This window comes from Chelon labrosus (genome assembly GCF_963514085.1).
Source record: "Chelon labrosus genome assembly, chromosome: 12".
Taxonomy (NCBI): Eukaryota; Metazoa; Chordata; class Actinopteri; order Mugiliformes; family Mugilidae; genus Chelon; species Chelon labrosus.
Window position 1 is genome coordinate 25,180,319 of NC_140345.1, and position 16,261 is coordinate 25,196,579.

A 16,261-nucleotide genomic window follows, 5' to 3' on the forward strand; every position below is an offset into this window, starting at 1 on the left:
CCATGACATACTGGACAGATTTTGTGCAGTGTCTGGCGTGGGATCCCCCTAAAAGAAGCCAGGACGTATGGCTGGGGAGAGGAGCATCTTTTTATGTTCTGTCTTTATTATATAAAAATATTAGTTCAACAGTTTGATATGACACACCGCAGCAAAGCATTGATATTATGCTCATTGCTGGTTCAATTTTCACAGCTTAGAGAAGACACCAGATTCACATGACAACCAGAACTAAGTCTGAGTACACAAGAGAAGTCTTAATTAAAAGCGATCTGGTTTGCTGCAGCTCAATTTTCAATTGTATGTTTATAAAAAAATAATTTTTCCAGTTCAGTATGACTCTCCTCTTTGGTCTAAAGAGCCACTCGTCTTACTAATCGACTGCAGCATGTTCACCGATGGGGATATGTACCCATGCGCCCCATTACCAGGACAGTCTGTGTCTAAAAGTGCACTTCTGAGAAGTAAAATCTCACTGCTCGGTATTATCCTGTTATCATCCGGACCGTGCATATGTGCCTTGGCTCCGTGCCACCCTGTTCTAGCCGCACTGTGCTCTATATTGGTGTCCTGCCTGCTGTGAGACTCACTAAACCAATATGAATCACAGATTAGGACTGTGTGGAGAGGATGATTAAACAGGCAGAAAGGGACAATGGCTGCTGATATCGGGTGAGAAACCTTGAGGAAAAAAAAAAAGACTCTTTCATTCTGTCTGAGGACCGGCCCACTCAGTGGTGACTCACATGGTACAAATTTCCAAGCCTTGGGATGAGAGTCGACTGCTGGAAACCTTTCGGGGCATGTTTCGTTTCATTTATTATTTTTTTTTTTAAAAGCTCATTTTTGTTTTGTCTAAAATATGCAACATACTTGAAAACAATGGTAATATTCATTCATTCATTTTCTGTAAAAACATGTCCTGTATAGGACTGTGGGGCCGATGGTTGGCCTGTGGATTCAAACCCAGAACCTTCTTGCTGTGAGGCATCAATGCTAACCGCTGGACATATGAAATATAATTATTTGTTTGTGGGGAATGATGAAGATAAGGCAGTTGCTTCCTGTTTTTGACTAGCCATTTGCTGTCTGAGAATCTAGATAATTAAGATGCCAAATATTCAAGAGACAGACCACATGTCAATAAATTGTATAAAAGAATTCAATAGATATTGAAAAAGACAATAAAGGACATAATAAGTGTGTAAAATATTGCACAGGTTTTTGATTTTTCAGTGTGATGGCTCACGGGTTGTGGCTCATGCATATAGCCATGTAAATGTAGCCAGTCAGCAATCCAGTGCATAATTTTTATTTTTTTTTTATCACTGCAAGCAGAATCAGTCTTCATTAGTGTAGTGACGCTGGTCAATAGTGACAATATAAATGTGACAACTAAAGACTCAGCACAGACAAGTCATCATATTGTCATTCAAGAGAATATGTCGTTTGGAGAAACTACAAGCTACTGAACTTGACCGGCAGACGTCGTAATCAGACGCCAACCGAACACGATGGCAAAAACTTACCTGCAATGTTTGTATTTCGGACGACAGAAAGGAAGCCGGGTGGAGTTATGCATGCCAACGCTGTATTTATGTCTGTCTCTGCGTTTTAAAGTTAAATGAAACATTAGAAAATTACGAGTACATTGTATCCGCAACAGGTCGACAAAGTTGTGAGTTTGTGCTAAGAAAACGTTAGAACTATATGTTTTACCAACAACAGCTGTATATAGTGCAAAATCTCAATTATTTTGTCCTCACACTATGGTTTGCTAAGTTATTGTGAAGGCGGTAAACTTCTTTTTGTTTTAGAATAGGAATTCTCCATTGGCATGAACCACTTCTGACTTGTATTTTTAATAGTTTTGCTTTTGTGTAATGTGTGATACCTTAGTATACAGCATTTAAGACCAAGTTGTTGTATTTTGTATTACGCGTCTTAAGTCATTCTCTGCACCGGAATCAAATAATGGCAGTGTTAAATTAATATCAGTCTCGTTGTCTTTGTTGTTTCCGTGGGGGCAACATAAAGTTGTGTGACATGACCGGCATATCAGAGCGGGATGCTTGAGTCTTTCATGACTTCCCATTAGCAGGGCTTCTCTTTGACATTATTAATGAAAGATGTCCTTGACCTTCCCCAGCAATCTACCTCTTAGGCATTGATTAAAACTGTGGGAGAGTGACAGGGTGCTTTGGCTTGAATCATGTTGTCTTCCATTTTTCATAAATCCCATTAGCAGGAGAAACTACGAACGCTTGTTAACGGAGTTGCTTGAGCCCGCAGGTAAGAATTCCAGGATGCACAACTAAACAGCAATGCTACATCCATTTTAATCACAGCAGTACCAGGTGGCCTGCTCGATGAACGCGCCACACTTGACAGCCTTCAAAAGAAACGGTGGCATGTTGTGCTTCAGTAAAAGATACAGCCTGATCCCAGAACGCTGCAATCTGTACTCGGGTTCTTTGAAATTCTTTGGGAAAATGCAAAGTATCATTTTTTATTCATCCAAAACGTCTCAGACACCGTCGTGGGAGATAAAAACTAATTTATGACCCGCACTAATGAAACCTGCCGTACATTGCCTCGAGGCGGTTTGTACTCAGTGATCCCTTAAATCTGTAGACTGAATGCATGTCATTTGAAAAAAGAAAAAAAAAAAAAATTAAATTAAATATTAATAAATAAACATGCCTTGACCAGTTTGCTGTTAAACTGATTCATTTTGGATTAGAAACCAAGATGTTTGTGTTCATTGGTGGAGCGCATGACAAAAATGGGCCCAGCAAAAATTGTATTCCATTCAGATTAAACGCATTTGATTAAAAAAAATAATTGTAAATAATGTCTATTTATTGTTTTAGTCTATCGTCAAAAATATTATATCCCAGTAAACTTAGTATTTAGTTACTTTGGGATAATGATTGTTGTAATTCATACACTATAATACTGTGTTTAGATTAGATTAAACTAGCAGAAGTGCAATAGGCAGTAAGTGCACGTGGCATAAATAGTGTGGTGTATAAGCAGTAATGTACAGGTTGTTTTTACAGCATATGGACACTATTTACAGATTGAAACCTATGTACAGGTGAGACCATATATGCAGGTGAGTGAGCTAAATGTACACAGTGGTTGAATGAAGTACTATAAACATATACATTGTGCGTTAAATGTGAGTAGACTGTAAACAGGAACTATAACATATCATAATTTACAATAAAGGAGATGGGTGGATGATAAATCAGACGATACAAAATGCAGATAAAGTGAGCAATTAAGCAGTGCATAAGCAATGAGCAGTAGCTACTTAATAGTACTGTGCAAACAGAATTGTTTATAGTGTGCTTAAAGCGTTTAGGACTTCACTGCAAAATGTTAGAGCAGTTACATACTAGGCCTCTATTGCAGTTCCAGTATTGGGAAAACCTAAAGTTGACTCCTGAGTCTATGGAGATACTGCTGTTGAGGTGTCATTAAGATTCAGCGCCACTCCGACCCATGAACCCCTCACTATGCAAATCGCAAACAAAATACGTCCCTATGTGTCAGCTACAGTTTCAGTGAAGTGTGCTTTAGCAGGAAGCTGTAGTACCAGACTATCGTTGCCAGTGTCCTCTTCTACGCTGTGGTGCGCTGGGGAGGCAGCACTAAGAAGAAGGACACCTCACAAGCTGATCCAGAAGGAGGGCTCTGTGGTAGGGGCAGGGCTGGAGGATAAATGAAGTATCTATCTATCTATTTATCTGAGACGCGGGAAGAACAGGAAGAGGCTTTCTCACATTCATTCCTACGTTCCCTAACTGTCTCTCTGCTTTCCCGCTTGAAGACTCAAATGATTTACATCCTCAAAGATGTAGGAAGGTATATCGAATGTACACACACACCTGCTTCAGGATCCCAGCAGCCATTTCGTGGCCACAGTCGAAGATGATGTGAAACTCCTTTCCCCTTTTCATCTCCTTTAACAGCGGCTTGGCATCCTTGGTCTCTGTGGGCAGCTGCCGGATCTTTAAACGGATGTTGTACCGCGATGGCGCCTTTATAAGTTCTTGCAACCGAATCAGACCTGAAGAGAAAACCACAGCAAAAAAAAGAAAAGAGAAGAAACATTTTAATGATTCCTTCTGCCTCTAGTTGAAGCTGAAGCTGATGCAGTCCTGCTCCCATGAGGACAATCTATTTCCTGAAAGGAAATCTGAAATATACGTATCTTTCCGCAGTAACTGAGGTAACAGCTACTGATTCTTTTGGCAGCGGCGGTTATAATTAGAGTGAGGATAACGAAGCTGCAGAGAAATAGTTCTGTCACCGGTTCGTTTCTAACAAAATCCATTCCTCCTCAACGCCCTCCCCTGCCCTCTCTTGCTGTTTTCAATTCAAAACACAATATTTGTCCCTCTGTGTCTTTTCATTTCTTATTTTCCCATATCTCTCTCTCTGTCCTTTTTGTCCTTTGTCCCCCACAATGCAACAAATACAACAGGAAACAAAATGCACATATCATCACAATGCTGTATATTAGCATCATTCATCATCCATCATCCATCATAGATGTAGTCACTATTGATTCCCCTCTTCTTCTGTGGGCCACTCATTGTTGTGTATAGAATATGTATGGAGTCAACCTTGTCGGGGGAAATTGACTTTAGCTGAAGCAGAAACATCTTTATTTTGACGGATAAAATCAATAAGTTTAAGTATTTCTGCTGCTAACTAACTGATCAATCATTTCTGTATTGCAGCAAAATGACAGACGCTTATTTACAATTGAATATTTTGTGTTTTGAAATTTTCTTTTTCTTTTTATTCCTTTAATTAGAGCTACTTTTCAGTGAAATCGAGAATGTGATTTCTTGCTGTGCCTTTGCTTGATCTGTCAGGTTTTTTTTTTTCTGTTCCTAGTTTGACAAATGCCGTGTGTAAGTGTCTAATTGATGATAGTTTGTATTTTTGGCTTTCACCATTTGAGACTGCTCATACAGCGCCATCACTTGATAAACATAAAGGTGGCGAATGAATTATGATTGTTTCCTGTCCGCAGTGTTACCCGTGATAACCAGACCGCAACCAAAACATCAGAAAAGAGTGAGTGGTAGGCGTTTTGGGCGATACTGATGATAAGTGTTGTCCTGCTGATGGGAAGCTTGATCAAAAAACATAAATATGGATCATTTTGAATTTATTCTAGAACATTGACTCACAGTTAAAATCATACTGGACAAAAGAAGTGTTTCTTTGGTGTACAGTCGTCCCTCGCTGCTTCGCAGGTTTTTAATTCATACATATCTAATTTTATATCACGGAAAATTCGCTATATCGCGGAAAATACAGACAATAAATATATTTTTTAAATTTTAATGTATTTATTATTTTAACTATTTCTGCTGTAAAATAAGCATTTTCTATCCTAAAAAAAAAAAAAAAAAAAAAAATCAATTAAAACATATATTAAAAGATAAAAAGTAGTACCAGTAGAAAATGACTGGTGAGACAATGGAAAGCACGGGTAATGGCCGCTTGTGTTTGAGCTTGTTTAAACGCCGAATTCTGTGGCATATATGAATTTTTACACATTAATTATTGTATTTTTGCAATAAAATAAACTGATGTTAAAGTTATTACATATATTTTTTTTTGTTGCTAAAATATTACGTATGTTTTTTTGAGTGTAGAAAGTGTTTAAGAGCATAGAAGATATGGAAAAGGTTAATAAGAGTGTGGGAAGGGCTCATAAAGGTTTAAAATAATATACAACAGTATAAATAATAAAATAAATATGCGGTCGCTACTTCGCGGATTCTCACTTTTTGCAGGGGTGAGCGTAAACCCCGCGATAAACGGGGGAACACTGTAATAACTGGATGTTGTATGCTTAGTTCTGGCTGTATCCATTACTTTTTTTTATCACATGTTAATATTTCCTCACAGTGTTGTTCAGTGTTATATATATATTTTGATTCTTTGCCCTTTTGTTGCATCTCTTTCACTCTACCATCCAAACCCAACTCTCCTTTAAACACCTCTGTGTAATGTTAGCCCGTGGATTTTTAGTCACTCTGTAAAATATTTGAAAATCAGTGCAAGATAATGGTACACTTACAGAGGATCGTAGGTAAAGCTCAATGGATGCTGTATTTAGTTCAGTTATGTACTTTCTAAAATGGTCCACTATAGTGGCTAAAGCCTTGTTAAAAACGAAAAACCGCTACTAAACTGACTTTCTCTACACAGGTGATTGTTTCTTGGTGCTTGAACTATGCCGTTACTTTTCCTCTGCAAAAATACCATTGGAATACAGTATAAAATGCAATAAAAATAAAATAAAAGCAGATTTAACGCACAGTGGGCAGTCAGGCAGGTGGGGCAATGAGCTGAGTTGGATGCTGAGGAGGATGTGAGCGTACGGGAGGGTTAATATAAATGGAGAAGTTCAGACAGATATGATGGTGCTTGGTTGTGAAGGGCCTTGATGGTAAAGATCTTGTGCTCAATACTGGATTTTATTGGAAGCCGGTGGAGCTGCCGAAGAGCTGAGGGTGATGTGGTCTGTCGATGATGATGCAGTGTATTTTGGACTACTTGAAGACATTTGGAGGGTAGACCAAATTCAAATTCTAACCCTTCAAATGTGATTGTTAGTATAATCTAATGTTTTTTAAATTCATTTAATTATTTATTTTAAGATCATTTCAAGAAACATTCAATGTCAAGTTTGAGACGGTCCCTGCACCAGATGCTATTTTCAATACAAAGCCAGTAGTGGTTATTACATCTGCAAATAGACACATCGGCCTGGGCTGGCACAGCAGCTTCCTGCGTCTCAGCCCACAGTCCACCGTCCCCAGCTGTTTGGCCTGTGGCATTATTTGTTTACTTCCTGCTTCCAGATGAGTGCACTGCACTGTGGGAAACCAGCCTGCAGACTGCTGGAGCTTCAGCAGCCAGTCGCTGGTTTTTCATTAAATCAAACACTCTGTCGCACACTGATGATGATATCCCCAGAGTGTTGACCTGTGAGACACTGGCAGTGTTCCAGTTAACCATCACAGGGCAAAGTGAATTCTCAGCTGGCCACTGAAACATTACTGCATGAAATGTAAACAAGCCAGACTGTGGATGTTTGCTGTTGTGTCACACAACGCCCAGTAACCGTGGACATGTAAGACCTGGATGTGAATAAATATGTGTGTGTGAAAACAAGAGTGTAAAAATAGTATGAATAGCTCATTTAAAGGCTACGGGGGCTGTAGCTACTATATATGAACCATAAACACATAAACCACAACAGTACAGTAGCTGTGGCCTGCTGGGGAAAATAACTATGCTGACTATGTTAATTTATGCTTTTGCCAGCTATGTGATTCTAGTGATCTGCCATAACATTAAAACCACTGACAGGAGAAGTAAATGACATTGACCATCTTATGATAATTCACTGTTCTGCTGGGGAACTTTTGGACCTGGCATTCATTGGTGTGGACGTTACTTAGACATGTAGCACCCACCTAGACCAGACCAGGCACCCCCACCCCATAGCAATGACACTCCTTGATGGCAGCAGCCATCCCCAGCAGGATGCACACACACAAACAGTTTAGGAACAACTAAAAAAAAACATGAAGAACAGCACAAGCTGTTGACCTGGCCTCCAAATTCACTAGATCCCAAACTGATCAAGTATCTATGGGATGATGCACAGAGGTCCCTCCCCTCAAAGGCCCCCCACAAAGACATTTTGTTTCCAGACACCACAGGACACCCTCAGAAGACCAGTGTCCATTCTCTGATGAGTCACAACTGTTTTGGAGGCACAAGGGGGATGTCTTGTCTACACAATATTAAGAAGGTGGTCATAATGTCATGCCCTGATCGGTGTATGTCTTATTTCTCGCCATGCACAAGTAGTTCTCACTCTCTGACTGAGCCAAGCTAAGTGCCAGAGGTGTAGGGCACACGAATTGAATAACTGCAGCCTCAAACTAAACCTCAAGCCTTACAGCTTAAAAAAATTATACCACTAAATGTCATTTTGAGAATTATTTTTTAAAAAAGACCTTCCCTCATTTTTATTTTTTTATACTGTATCTGACAGATGGACACACACATGGACAGACGGACCCAAGCTGATCCGTTTAGTCCCGACCATGTTCTTTACAAATATATGAAAGGTCTTCATTCATGGCTGCCACTTGGTTCGGACCTGCACATTTGTAAAATTCATGTAAAAGAAAGCGAGGGAGTGTGTGTGTGTGCGTGCGTGTGTGTTTTATTTGACTTGTGTCCAATCACATGTGAGCACTTGATGTTGCGTGAGCTGTCTGACTTGTGTCCAATCACATGTGAGCACTTGATGTTGCGTGAGCTGTCTGAGGAGAAAAACCGCTTCCGCAGCTGGGCAGCAATCTCAGTTTTACGGTTAGTTAGTTAACATCGATAAAAGCTGCCTGACACATCTGACTGCTGCACTCGCTCGTCATAAACACATGTCAGAGCACCTCTCTCTCGCTGCTCAGCTCGCCGCTAAGATTCCCCCTTTCCATTCTGCATGGCTGAACCGTCCTCCATACATTTCCCCGAAATCTGCGCGTGCCGCCCCGCAGGAAATCTAACGGGGGAAAAAATCTGGAGTGGGATAAAAGAGGGGTGTCAGCGCTGATCAGTATTGACTGTGTTTAATGCGTAGTAACCACTCCAGGATCCATATTTAACTCTGCATGAATATTTCATCCTCTCTAAGCGTTTATTATGCTGCCGTCTGGGAGTCTCCTGAGCGTAAAACAGATCAGTCCGCCTGTGATAAATATCCTTGCGAGGGAGCGGCCGCTCAAGCGTTCCCTTCACAACTCCCCCCTGTGCATTGCCACCGACAAGGAAGAAGAGTTCCTTTTACTGGGCTGCTCAATCATCATCGGCCATGTAGACGTTAAAGCGATTCCCCCAGACGGCCAATCCGCAGCGGCGCATGATGGAAGCAATAGCTGATGAATCGCTAAGCTGCAGACTCGCGGGGTCAAGGTTAATGTGACCCCCGCTACGTCGGCTGGCTTATTTATGTTCAATTAAACGCGCGGAACACGTTGGAGAAAGATTAAAGCGGGCCGGCGGTCAAGGGTCCTCGCAGTTGCTCGGGAATGTGGAGGCAAGAACGCGCACGACGCTCTTCCCTCGCTATAAATAAAACGAGCCTGCGAGCGTAAATGTGGGACACGCTAAACAGTAAAAATTGTCTTTGTTATCATACGTGCCGTAGTGCAACAGGCTCTAAATCATACGAGCTCAAAGGAGTCCAATGCCGTGAACCACCGTTCCATTTCTCACTGTAAAAAATTCTGCCTTAGAATTAGTGCAAAGTAATTAATTTGAGGGGGGAGGCAAATGTCTTAAGTTACTATATGTAGTCCTAACACAAATCAAATGCACATGAACAATAGTGCCCCACTGGAAAAAAACTGGGTTTACAGCAGTCTCTTATAACTCCCTTCTCATTTAATCACTGTACGACAAAGTCAACTATTAATCACACGCGTCTTTGTTTTGTAGACATTCTCAAAAAGAGTATCTACAAAATAAAAAAAAAAAAGAACAAGTTGCTTGCTGCAAGATCTGAAACCTCAGCCCTTGTCATTAGTAGTACAATAGCGCATTTGCCGTAGAGACATGTTTTCAGGTCTTTATTATTCCTCGTGCATAAAATACATGGCGAGCCGAGGAGCTCAGAATCTCTTATTTAAAAGCATAAATGAGACATGAACGTGTGACGCAAGAGGGAGGGTTACACGGCTCAGATGCAGAGCAGGTGCTTGTCAGACCTTACCAAAAGGCTCCTAGCTATTACCTTATACAACTTTGACTGTTCAGGACTTGAGTCACTGTCAAATTCAACGTGTATGCTTTAGTTAGATGCATGTATGTATGTATGACAGATGTACGTTTATTACGTTCCTCCTGCATCTCTTTTTCTGCCACAGTGCTTGCTCTGGTTGTTTCAGGCTGGGTTCTGTTGAGTATTGTCTAATATTTCGTTGGACCGCCTTTAGCTTTGATTACAGCAAGCATTCATTGTGGCATTGTTTCAATAAGCTTCTGCATTTTCACCAGATTTATTTCCGTCCAGTGTTGCATTCATTTTTCCACCAAGATCTTGTATTGATGATGGGAGAGTCTGACCACTGCACAAAGCCTTCTCCAGTACTTCCCAAAGATTCTCAATGGGTCAATCTCCTTAGATGTTTTTCTCTGATTGATGCATGCCAATGATTTGACCCTTCTCAAACAGACTAAAATCTTTTCCACGACCACAGGATGTGTCTTTAGACATGGTTGTTTAAGAAATGAGAAGCTACTCGTTGCATCATTCATTCATTCATTCACCTTCTATTCCCGCTTATTCCTGTTGCGGGGGTCTGCTGGAGCCTATCCCAGCTGTCATCGGGCGAGACCCTGGACAGGTCGCCAGTCCATCGCAGGGCTAACACAGAGAGACAGACAACCATTCACACTCACACGCACACCTACGGTCAATTTAGAATCGCCAATTAACCTAATGAGCATGTCTTTGGATGGTGGGAGGAAGCCGGAGTACCCGGAGAGAACCCACACAGACACAGGGAGAACATGCAAACTCCACACGGAAAGGCCAACCGGCCCATGGATTCGAACCGGTGACCTTCTTGCTGTGCCGCCCCTCGTTGCATCAGTTGGGGTTAAATAACTTGTTGCCAGCTGAAAGAAACTTGTCCATGCATTAATTATCCAATAGGAGGGTCGTACCTGTGTGCTTAGTTAAATCCAGGCAGCAACTTTTGTTTTGGCCAGGCAGTGTATATAAAATTGCATTGAATTGATCTGAATGGCCATGGTATTGTAGAGAAGTGCTTCAAACTGGCCGGGAGATATGGGACCGTTTTGTGGCTGTCTTCTTATTTAATTCCCCAGGTTTATTTTCCATGACAGAGACAGTAGAGAATAGTAGCACAAGGTTGCTGAACTGCTACTACCTGATGGGCATATTTGTGTGAGCAGCAAGTGAGATGAGCATAAAAGTTGCTTTGGAAAGCACAACAGAAGCCAGACCATGCTCTAGCACGAAATAGGAAGTAAAAAATCTAGCCAGTATGGGGGAGTATGGGGTTTTGGATGGGAAATGTGCACTCTCAGTATCAGAAAACGCCTCCTTCACAAACGTCCAGACCTCTGCAGTTTGTAGTAATTTACGAAACTTATATTGATCATAATTACTTATTTATTTGGCTTTGACACTTCAGGTCCAGGTGTGTGGGTGGGAAGCAGTTTCGCTAAAAAAAAAAAATCCTTTTATCAATATTACCTACAGTATCTCCATGAGCGTGAGCAGGGAGATGAGCCCCATTCATCAGTCGATTTTAGCGTGGCATCTGGTACCATGTGGGTTGTCTTCACACCTTGACAGCGCTCCACTCTGATCAGCTAAGAGGCAAAGCGAAGGCACAATATGTTCTGTCCTAACCTCTTTTAAGGGGATATGAAACAACCGAGAAAAAGAAAAGAAATAAAAACGTTGCTGCACACTTTAAAGGGTTTCGTGGACTTGGCTGCCATAAATTTTCCTCACTCGGCGCGCAGAAATAGATGCATTGCTCGCGCTCAACGTTGCAAATGCTCTGCACTAGTGCATAGTTTGTTTGGCTTGTTTGACAATCCAGTTTCCACAAAACATAAGACGATACTATCAGATCAAACCGCAGAAAACATTGCGGCTTTCATTGTCATTCCACCAGGGCACAAGTGAAATTAGCATGGTGAACTGTGAAGGGTCAGCGAGCCCTTCTTTACACTGTTGAGTGGTAGTGGAGCGTATGATGGAACTGGGACTTACGCGCACATAAAATTGAAACAGATTACTGTGGAGGTCCAGGGACTCGATGTGAAGTACACTGGAAAGACTCTCACTGGTGCAATATACATATATACTGCCTGGTCTAACAAGAACAGGTACACTCGCATGTCTTTAGATGCTGTAGATACAGAGAGTTTCACACTGCCAAACTGAGATCAGTCTGCAGAGAAGACTGGAGCTTTATTAAAACACATTTATTGTAGAAAGAGGGTTTAATCCTAACAATGACTGTTTCTCGGTAGGTTTTAATTCCATCCACAGATTTTAGGATTTAAAATCTGGGTGACTGCACCAGTATTTTCTTAATAAGCGACAAAAGATACAAATCCATAAGGACACAGAGCAGCTATGGAGATTGGCGCTAGCTAGCACACCTGTATATATTATAGTTATTGTTGAAGAATAGACATCCATCTTTGGCTCCCAACCACTTTCTGTTCCACTCTCATTTAGCTGGTACAATTTCTGGTACAATAACTCTAATATCTTGTGGTGTGTTAATCAGTAGGACTTTAAACTTTAAACCTCCTACAGTCTGAGCCCATTTTTACTCCTATTAAAGGTCCGGTGTGTACGATTTTAGTGACATCTAATGTTGGGGTTGCAGATTGCAACCAGTTGAATGCACCTATCTCACTGCTCTCTTTTCAAGCAACCTATGGTGTCAGCTGCTTTAATGCAAATATGCATCCTCTCTGTTTGTTTCTTTTCTGGTCTGGCTTACAGGCCCTGTGAAAAAAAGGAATTATGCTAAGCTAATTAAAACACGATTCATAGTTACATGTTGTTATACAATAATAAGATAATTCCATTTCTGCTTCAACTCCAGAAAGCTACTGTCCATAAACCTTAAGTCTGGTGTCCTACCACATTGAGAACTGTATTAATTCCATGAGCACACATACTCATGACATATTCTCCCATCTGTTGCTGCAGGAACAAGACCACACCTCGTCGCTCTATTTCCCATGCTCACCCCCCTCTCTCTGTTCGTCTTTGATCACAAACACCATCCTCCCCATAACTCTTTTTCCTTCTCTTCCTCTTCCCTCTCCCATTAAAAAGAAATTAAAAGAAGGACAAAGAGTTGAAACTTTCTGAGACGTGCCCCCGACCTAAGTCTCTAACTCCCTGTGTTCCTCTGCATCCGAAGACCATCATCCATCTCTGCATTCCCCCCGTCTCACCCTTTTCCGTTGACCATCCGTTTCCCTCAGGTCCCGTCTACCAATAAACCTCCTTAGATCGGTTAAGGTGTGGTTTGCTTTGTTGTGAACATGCCCACTCTCTAAATGCCAATTTAGTTTGGGACACTTTGCCCACAATCATTTCCATGAATCCCACAAATGACCACTTTGGAATTACAACACGCAGTCCCCCATGTTACTTGCAGTGAACATGCTGTCAAGCTGACCTTTCGTCAAGCAGGTCACCCAGGGGAAAAAGAAAGAAGAACATGCATTAAATGATGATCTAATTGAGCAAAATGTATGGTTAAATTATTGTTTCGTGTTGGCTGTTGTCTGCTTTTCACGAGATGTTCCGAGGGCTGACAAACAGAGAGGAGCAAAACACCGCAGGAGGAAGAATGACTGTGAGCTGAATCACAGCGAATGTAGATGTGATTTGAACGGTAATACGGCATCTCTGCTCTTTCCTCTGCCACCTCAAGGGCAGCCTCAGGATGCTGCTCAAATCACGCTATAAACAGAAAAGGGTTGACGAGGCTGATATTGAGCCTGATGTTTTCGCAATGCTGGCGGTGGGGCCAAAACATTCTGTCCTCCAAACATATCATCTGGAGTGAAATATTATAACGGTACTGTAAAATACAGCATTTGGTGGATATCCATGCTGCCGCCTGGGAGATGACTTCTAAATATTGAGTTCACCCCACTGGAGCGGAAAACAGGACAAAACTGTACACAACACATACCAGAATTAAAAATGAAATTCAAACTGAATTTAGTGAAAACATTTATGCTCTTAAGAAAAAAAATATCTTGTATTTATTAGGCCATTTTAAAGACTGTTAAAAATGATGCGACTTCTGTGGAACAGATAGATAGATTCCCATCAGTCATTTACCAAGTAAATCCTAGGGATTTTGTAGTGTTAAAAATAAATTATGGTGTTTGCTACCACAAAACTCCTCTTTGTGTTTATGGCGGGCTTCTCAGGAAATGTAGGCATTTTTATGCAAATTATGTATAAGGCTAGCTAGGCAGCAACCTACAGTGGCAAATGAAATGGAGACTCCCATAACAACAAAGCAATATCAATTAAATTCGTTTAACATTGTTGTCACCTGCCAAGTAATTCCATGATCTTATGACCACCTTCCTAATATTGTGTAGGTCTCCCTTGTGCCTCCAAAACAGTTGTGACTCATCAGGGTGTCCTGTGGCCTCTGTGGATCTTGATCAGTTTGGGATCTAGTGAATTTGGAAGCCAGGTCAACACCTTGTGCTGTTCTTCATGTTTTTTTTTAGTTGTTCCTAAAGTGTTTGTGTGTGTGTGTCTGTGTCAGGCTGCATCCTGCTGGGGATGGCTGCTGCCATCAAGGAGTGTCATTGCTATGGGGTGGGGGTGCCTGGTCTGGTCTAGGTGGGTGCTACATGTCTAAGTAACATCCACACCGATGAATGCCAGGTCCAGAAGTTTCCCAAGATGGTCAATGTTATTTACCTCTCCTGTCAGTGGTCATAATGTTATGACTGATACGTGTACCGTGGACAGACTTCATACAGAAATGGACAGAAGTGGCTGTGGCTCTGATTTCTTGTTGGACAATCCAATTGTGTGCGGAGATATTTTTTTCTCTGCATCAGTTCAGTGGAGTCCAGATGGAGTGTCACCAGAGTCATATTTTGATAAGAACTGCGTTTGGCTATAGCAGGCTAAGAACAAGACACCGTGAACACAAAATACACGAGGGGTAAAACACAAACTCAAGACAGAAAACAAATCAGGACCTGGGAGACAGGGTTGTTAACTTACTGCAAATTCACAATGAAGGGCAGAATGAAGTCCGCACTCTGAACCGCAGAAAGACATTTCTTTCCCGGGGACAGTGTTTTATTGTATAGTAGCCTGTTCTCCCTCATGGCCTAATCAAACTTTGCAGCAGCAATAGTAGTAGCAGCAGCAGCAGTGTTCCAGCTAGTGGTATGGATGTTATGGCTGGCTGGGAGAGCTATAACACATGCTGCTGCCATCCCAGTTTTGCTATTATAAAGTTGAGCCGTTAAAGGAGTCCCATTATGGTTATTGATTTGCTTGTTTGCTCCCCGCTTGGTGGAAAAAACAGCACAAAGTGAGAGATTGTTTCCTACCCTCCTTTATATGCCGTTCCTGAAAAGTAGACATGGTAGAGAGCAGCAGATCGGGGGGAGGGAGGGTGGTCACAGGGAGAGCCCGTGAGCATATGTTGAATGGAAATGTGCACAGGCTTTGATTCGGTACATCAGGCAAGAGATGCGGTTTGCAATGCAGCAGCGGAAAAGAAACTAAATCCCTTCTGAGCCACTTCCTGGGCTCCGAGCCGATCCGATTCCTCCGTGTCCACTGTTGATGCTATCCGCCCTCACTATCAAGCCACCTGTGTAAATGGTGACACTGAGAAAGCTTTTCGCAGTTTGGGCCAGGATCTCATTTCCGATCACTTAGACAGAAAATCAAGCCATTATTAACCACATGGTGAACTAGCTGTGTCCACTTTACAACTTAATTAACAGAGGTGGTGGGATCAGCGACAATCAATTTCTCCCTGAAGGTTTCTACATGACCTACAGCACCACCCCCAGAGCCCCTCCATATACATACACACACACACACACATATGCACACACACACTGAGCATTCCTACAGCTTAAATCTGACACACATCGTAACCAGTTAAACCCTTTCGCATGTGCATTTGTGTCTGCTGTGTGTGCTCATGTTTGCTTCTTGGGTGCCCTGTCCTGCACACGATTGACCCAAAACCGAAATGTTCAAGTACAGCGATGCAAAATTACGATCTCCTCTATTTGTCTTCAATCTGTCTGACTGTGGATTTGATTCCCAAACTCTTCAGACCCTGACAATCGACAACAGCAACTCGTTCTCTGAGCTCCTCAGAAAGCTCATTTGTCCGTGCCATCATACGCTTCCTGGGCCACTTTTTTTTTTTAAAACCAAACGGGACACTGAACAACACCGTAGTCTCATTACACTGATTGGAAACACTTCTCAGCAGACGGACTCTAATTTGGCCATAAAATCCACTTATAATCCTCAAAGTGCACTTACTTTTGCACCTCACAGATAGGCTAATTTTCCCAAATAAACAAACACCAAAGCATGATATTTCTGTTCCGTTTGTTTGACTGG

The 16,261-nt window shown here is 41.7% G+C and overlaps 1 protein-coding gene across 2 annotated transcripts in view; it reads right to left on the minus strand.

The window, feature by feature from the left end:
* grik2 (glutamate receptor, ionotropic, kainate 2) overlaps positions 1-16,261 on the minus strand; it is a gene marked incomplete at its 5' end in the record, with an annotated part of 218,365 nt that overhangs the window by 130,094 nt on the left and 72,010 nt on the right. For both annotated transcript variants that reach the window (XM_084557525.1, XM_084557526.1), the window contains one exon: positions 3,897-4,078. In XM_084557525.1, coding sequence (XP_084413651.1) covers positions 3,897-4,078 — 182 coding nt within the window. The remainder of the gene's footprint in view (positions 1-3,896; positions 4,079-16,261) is intronic.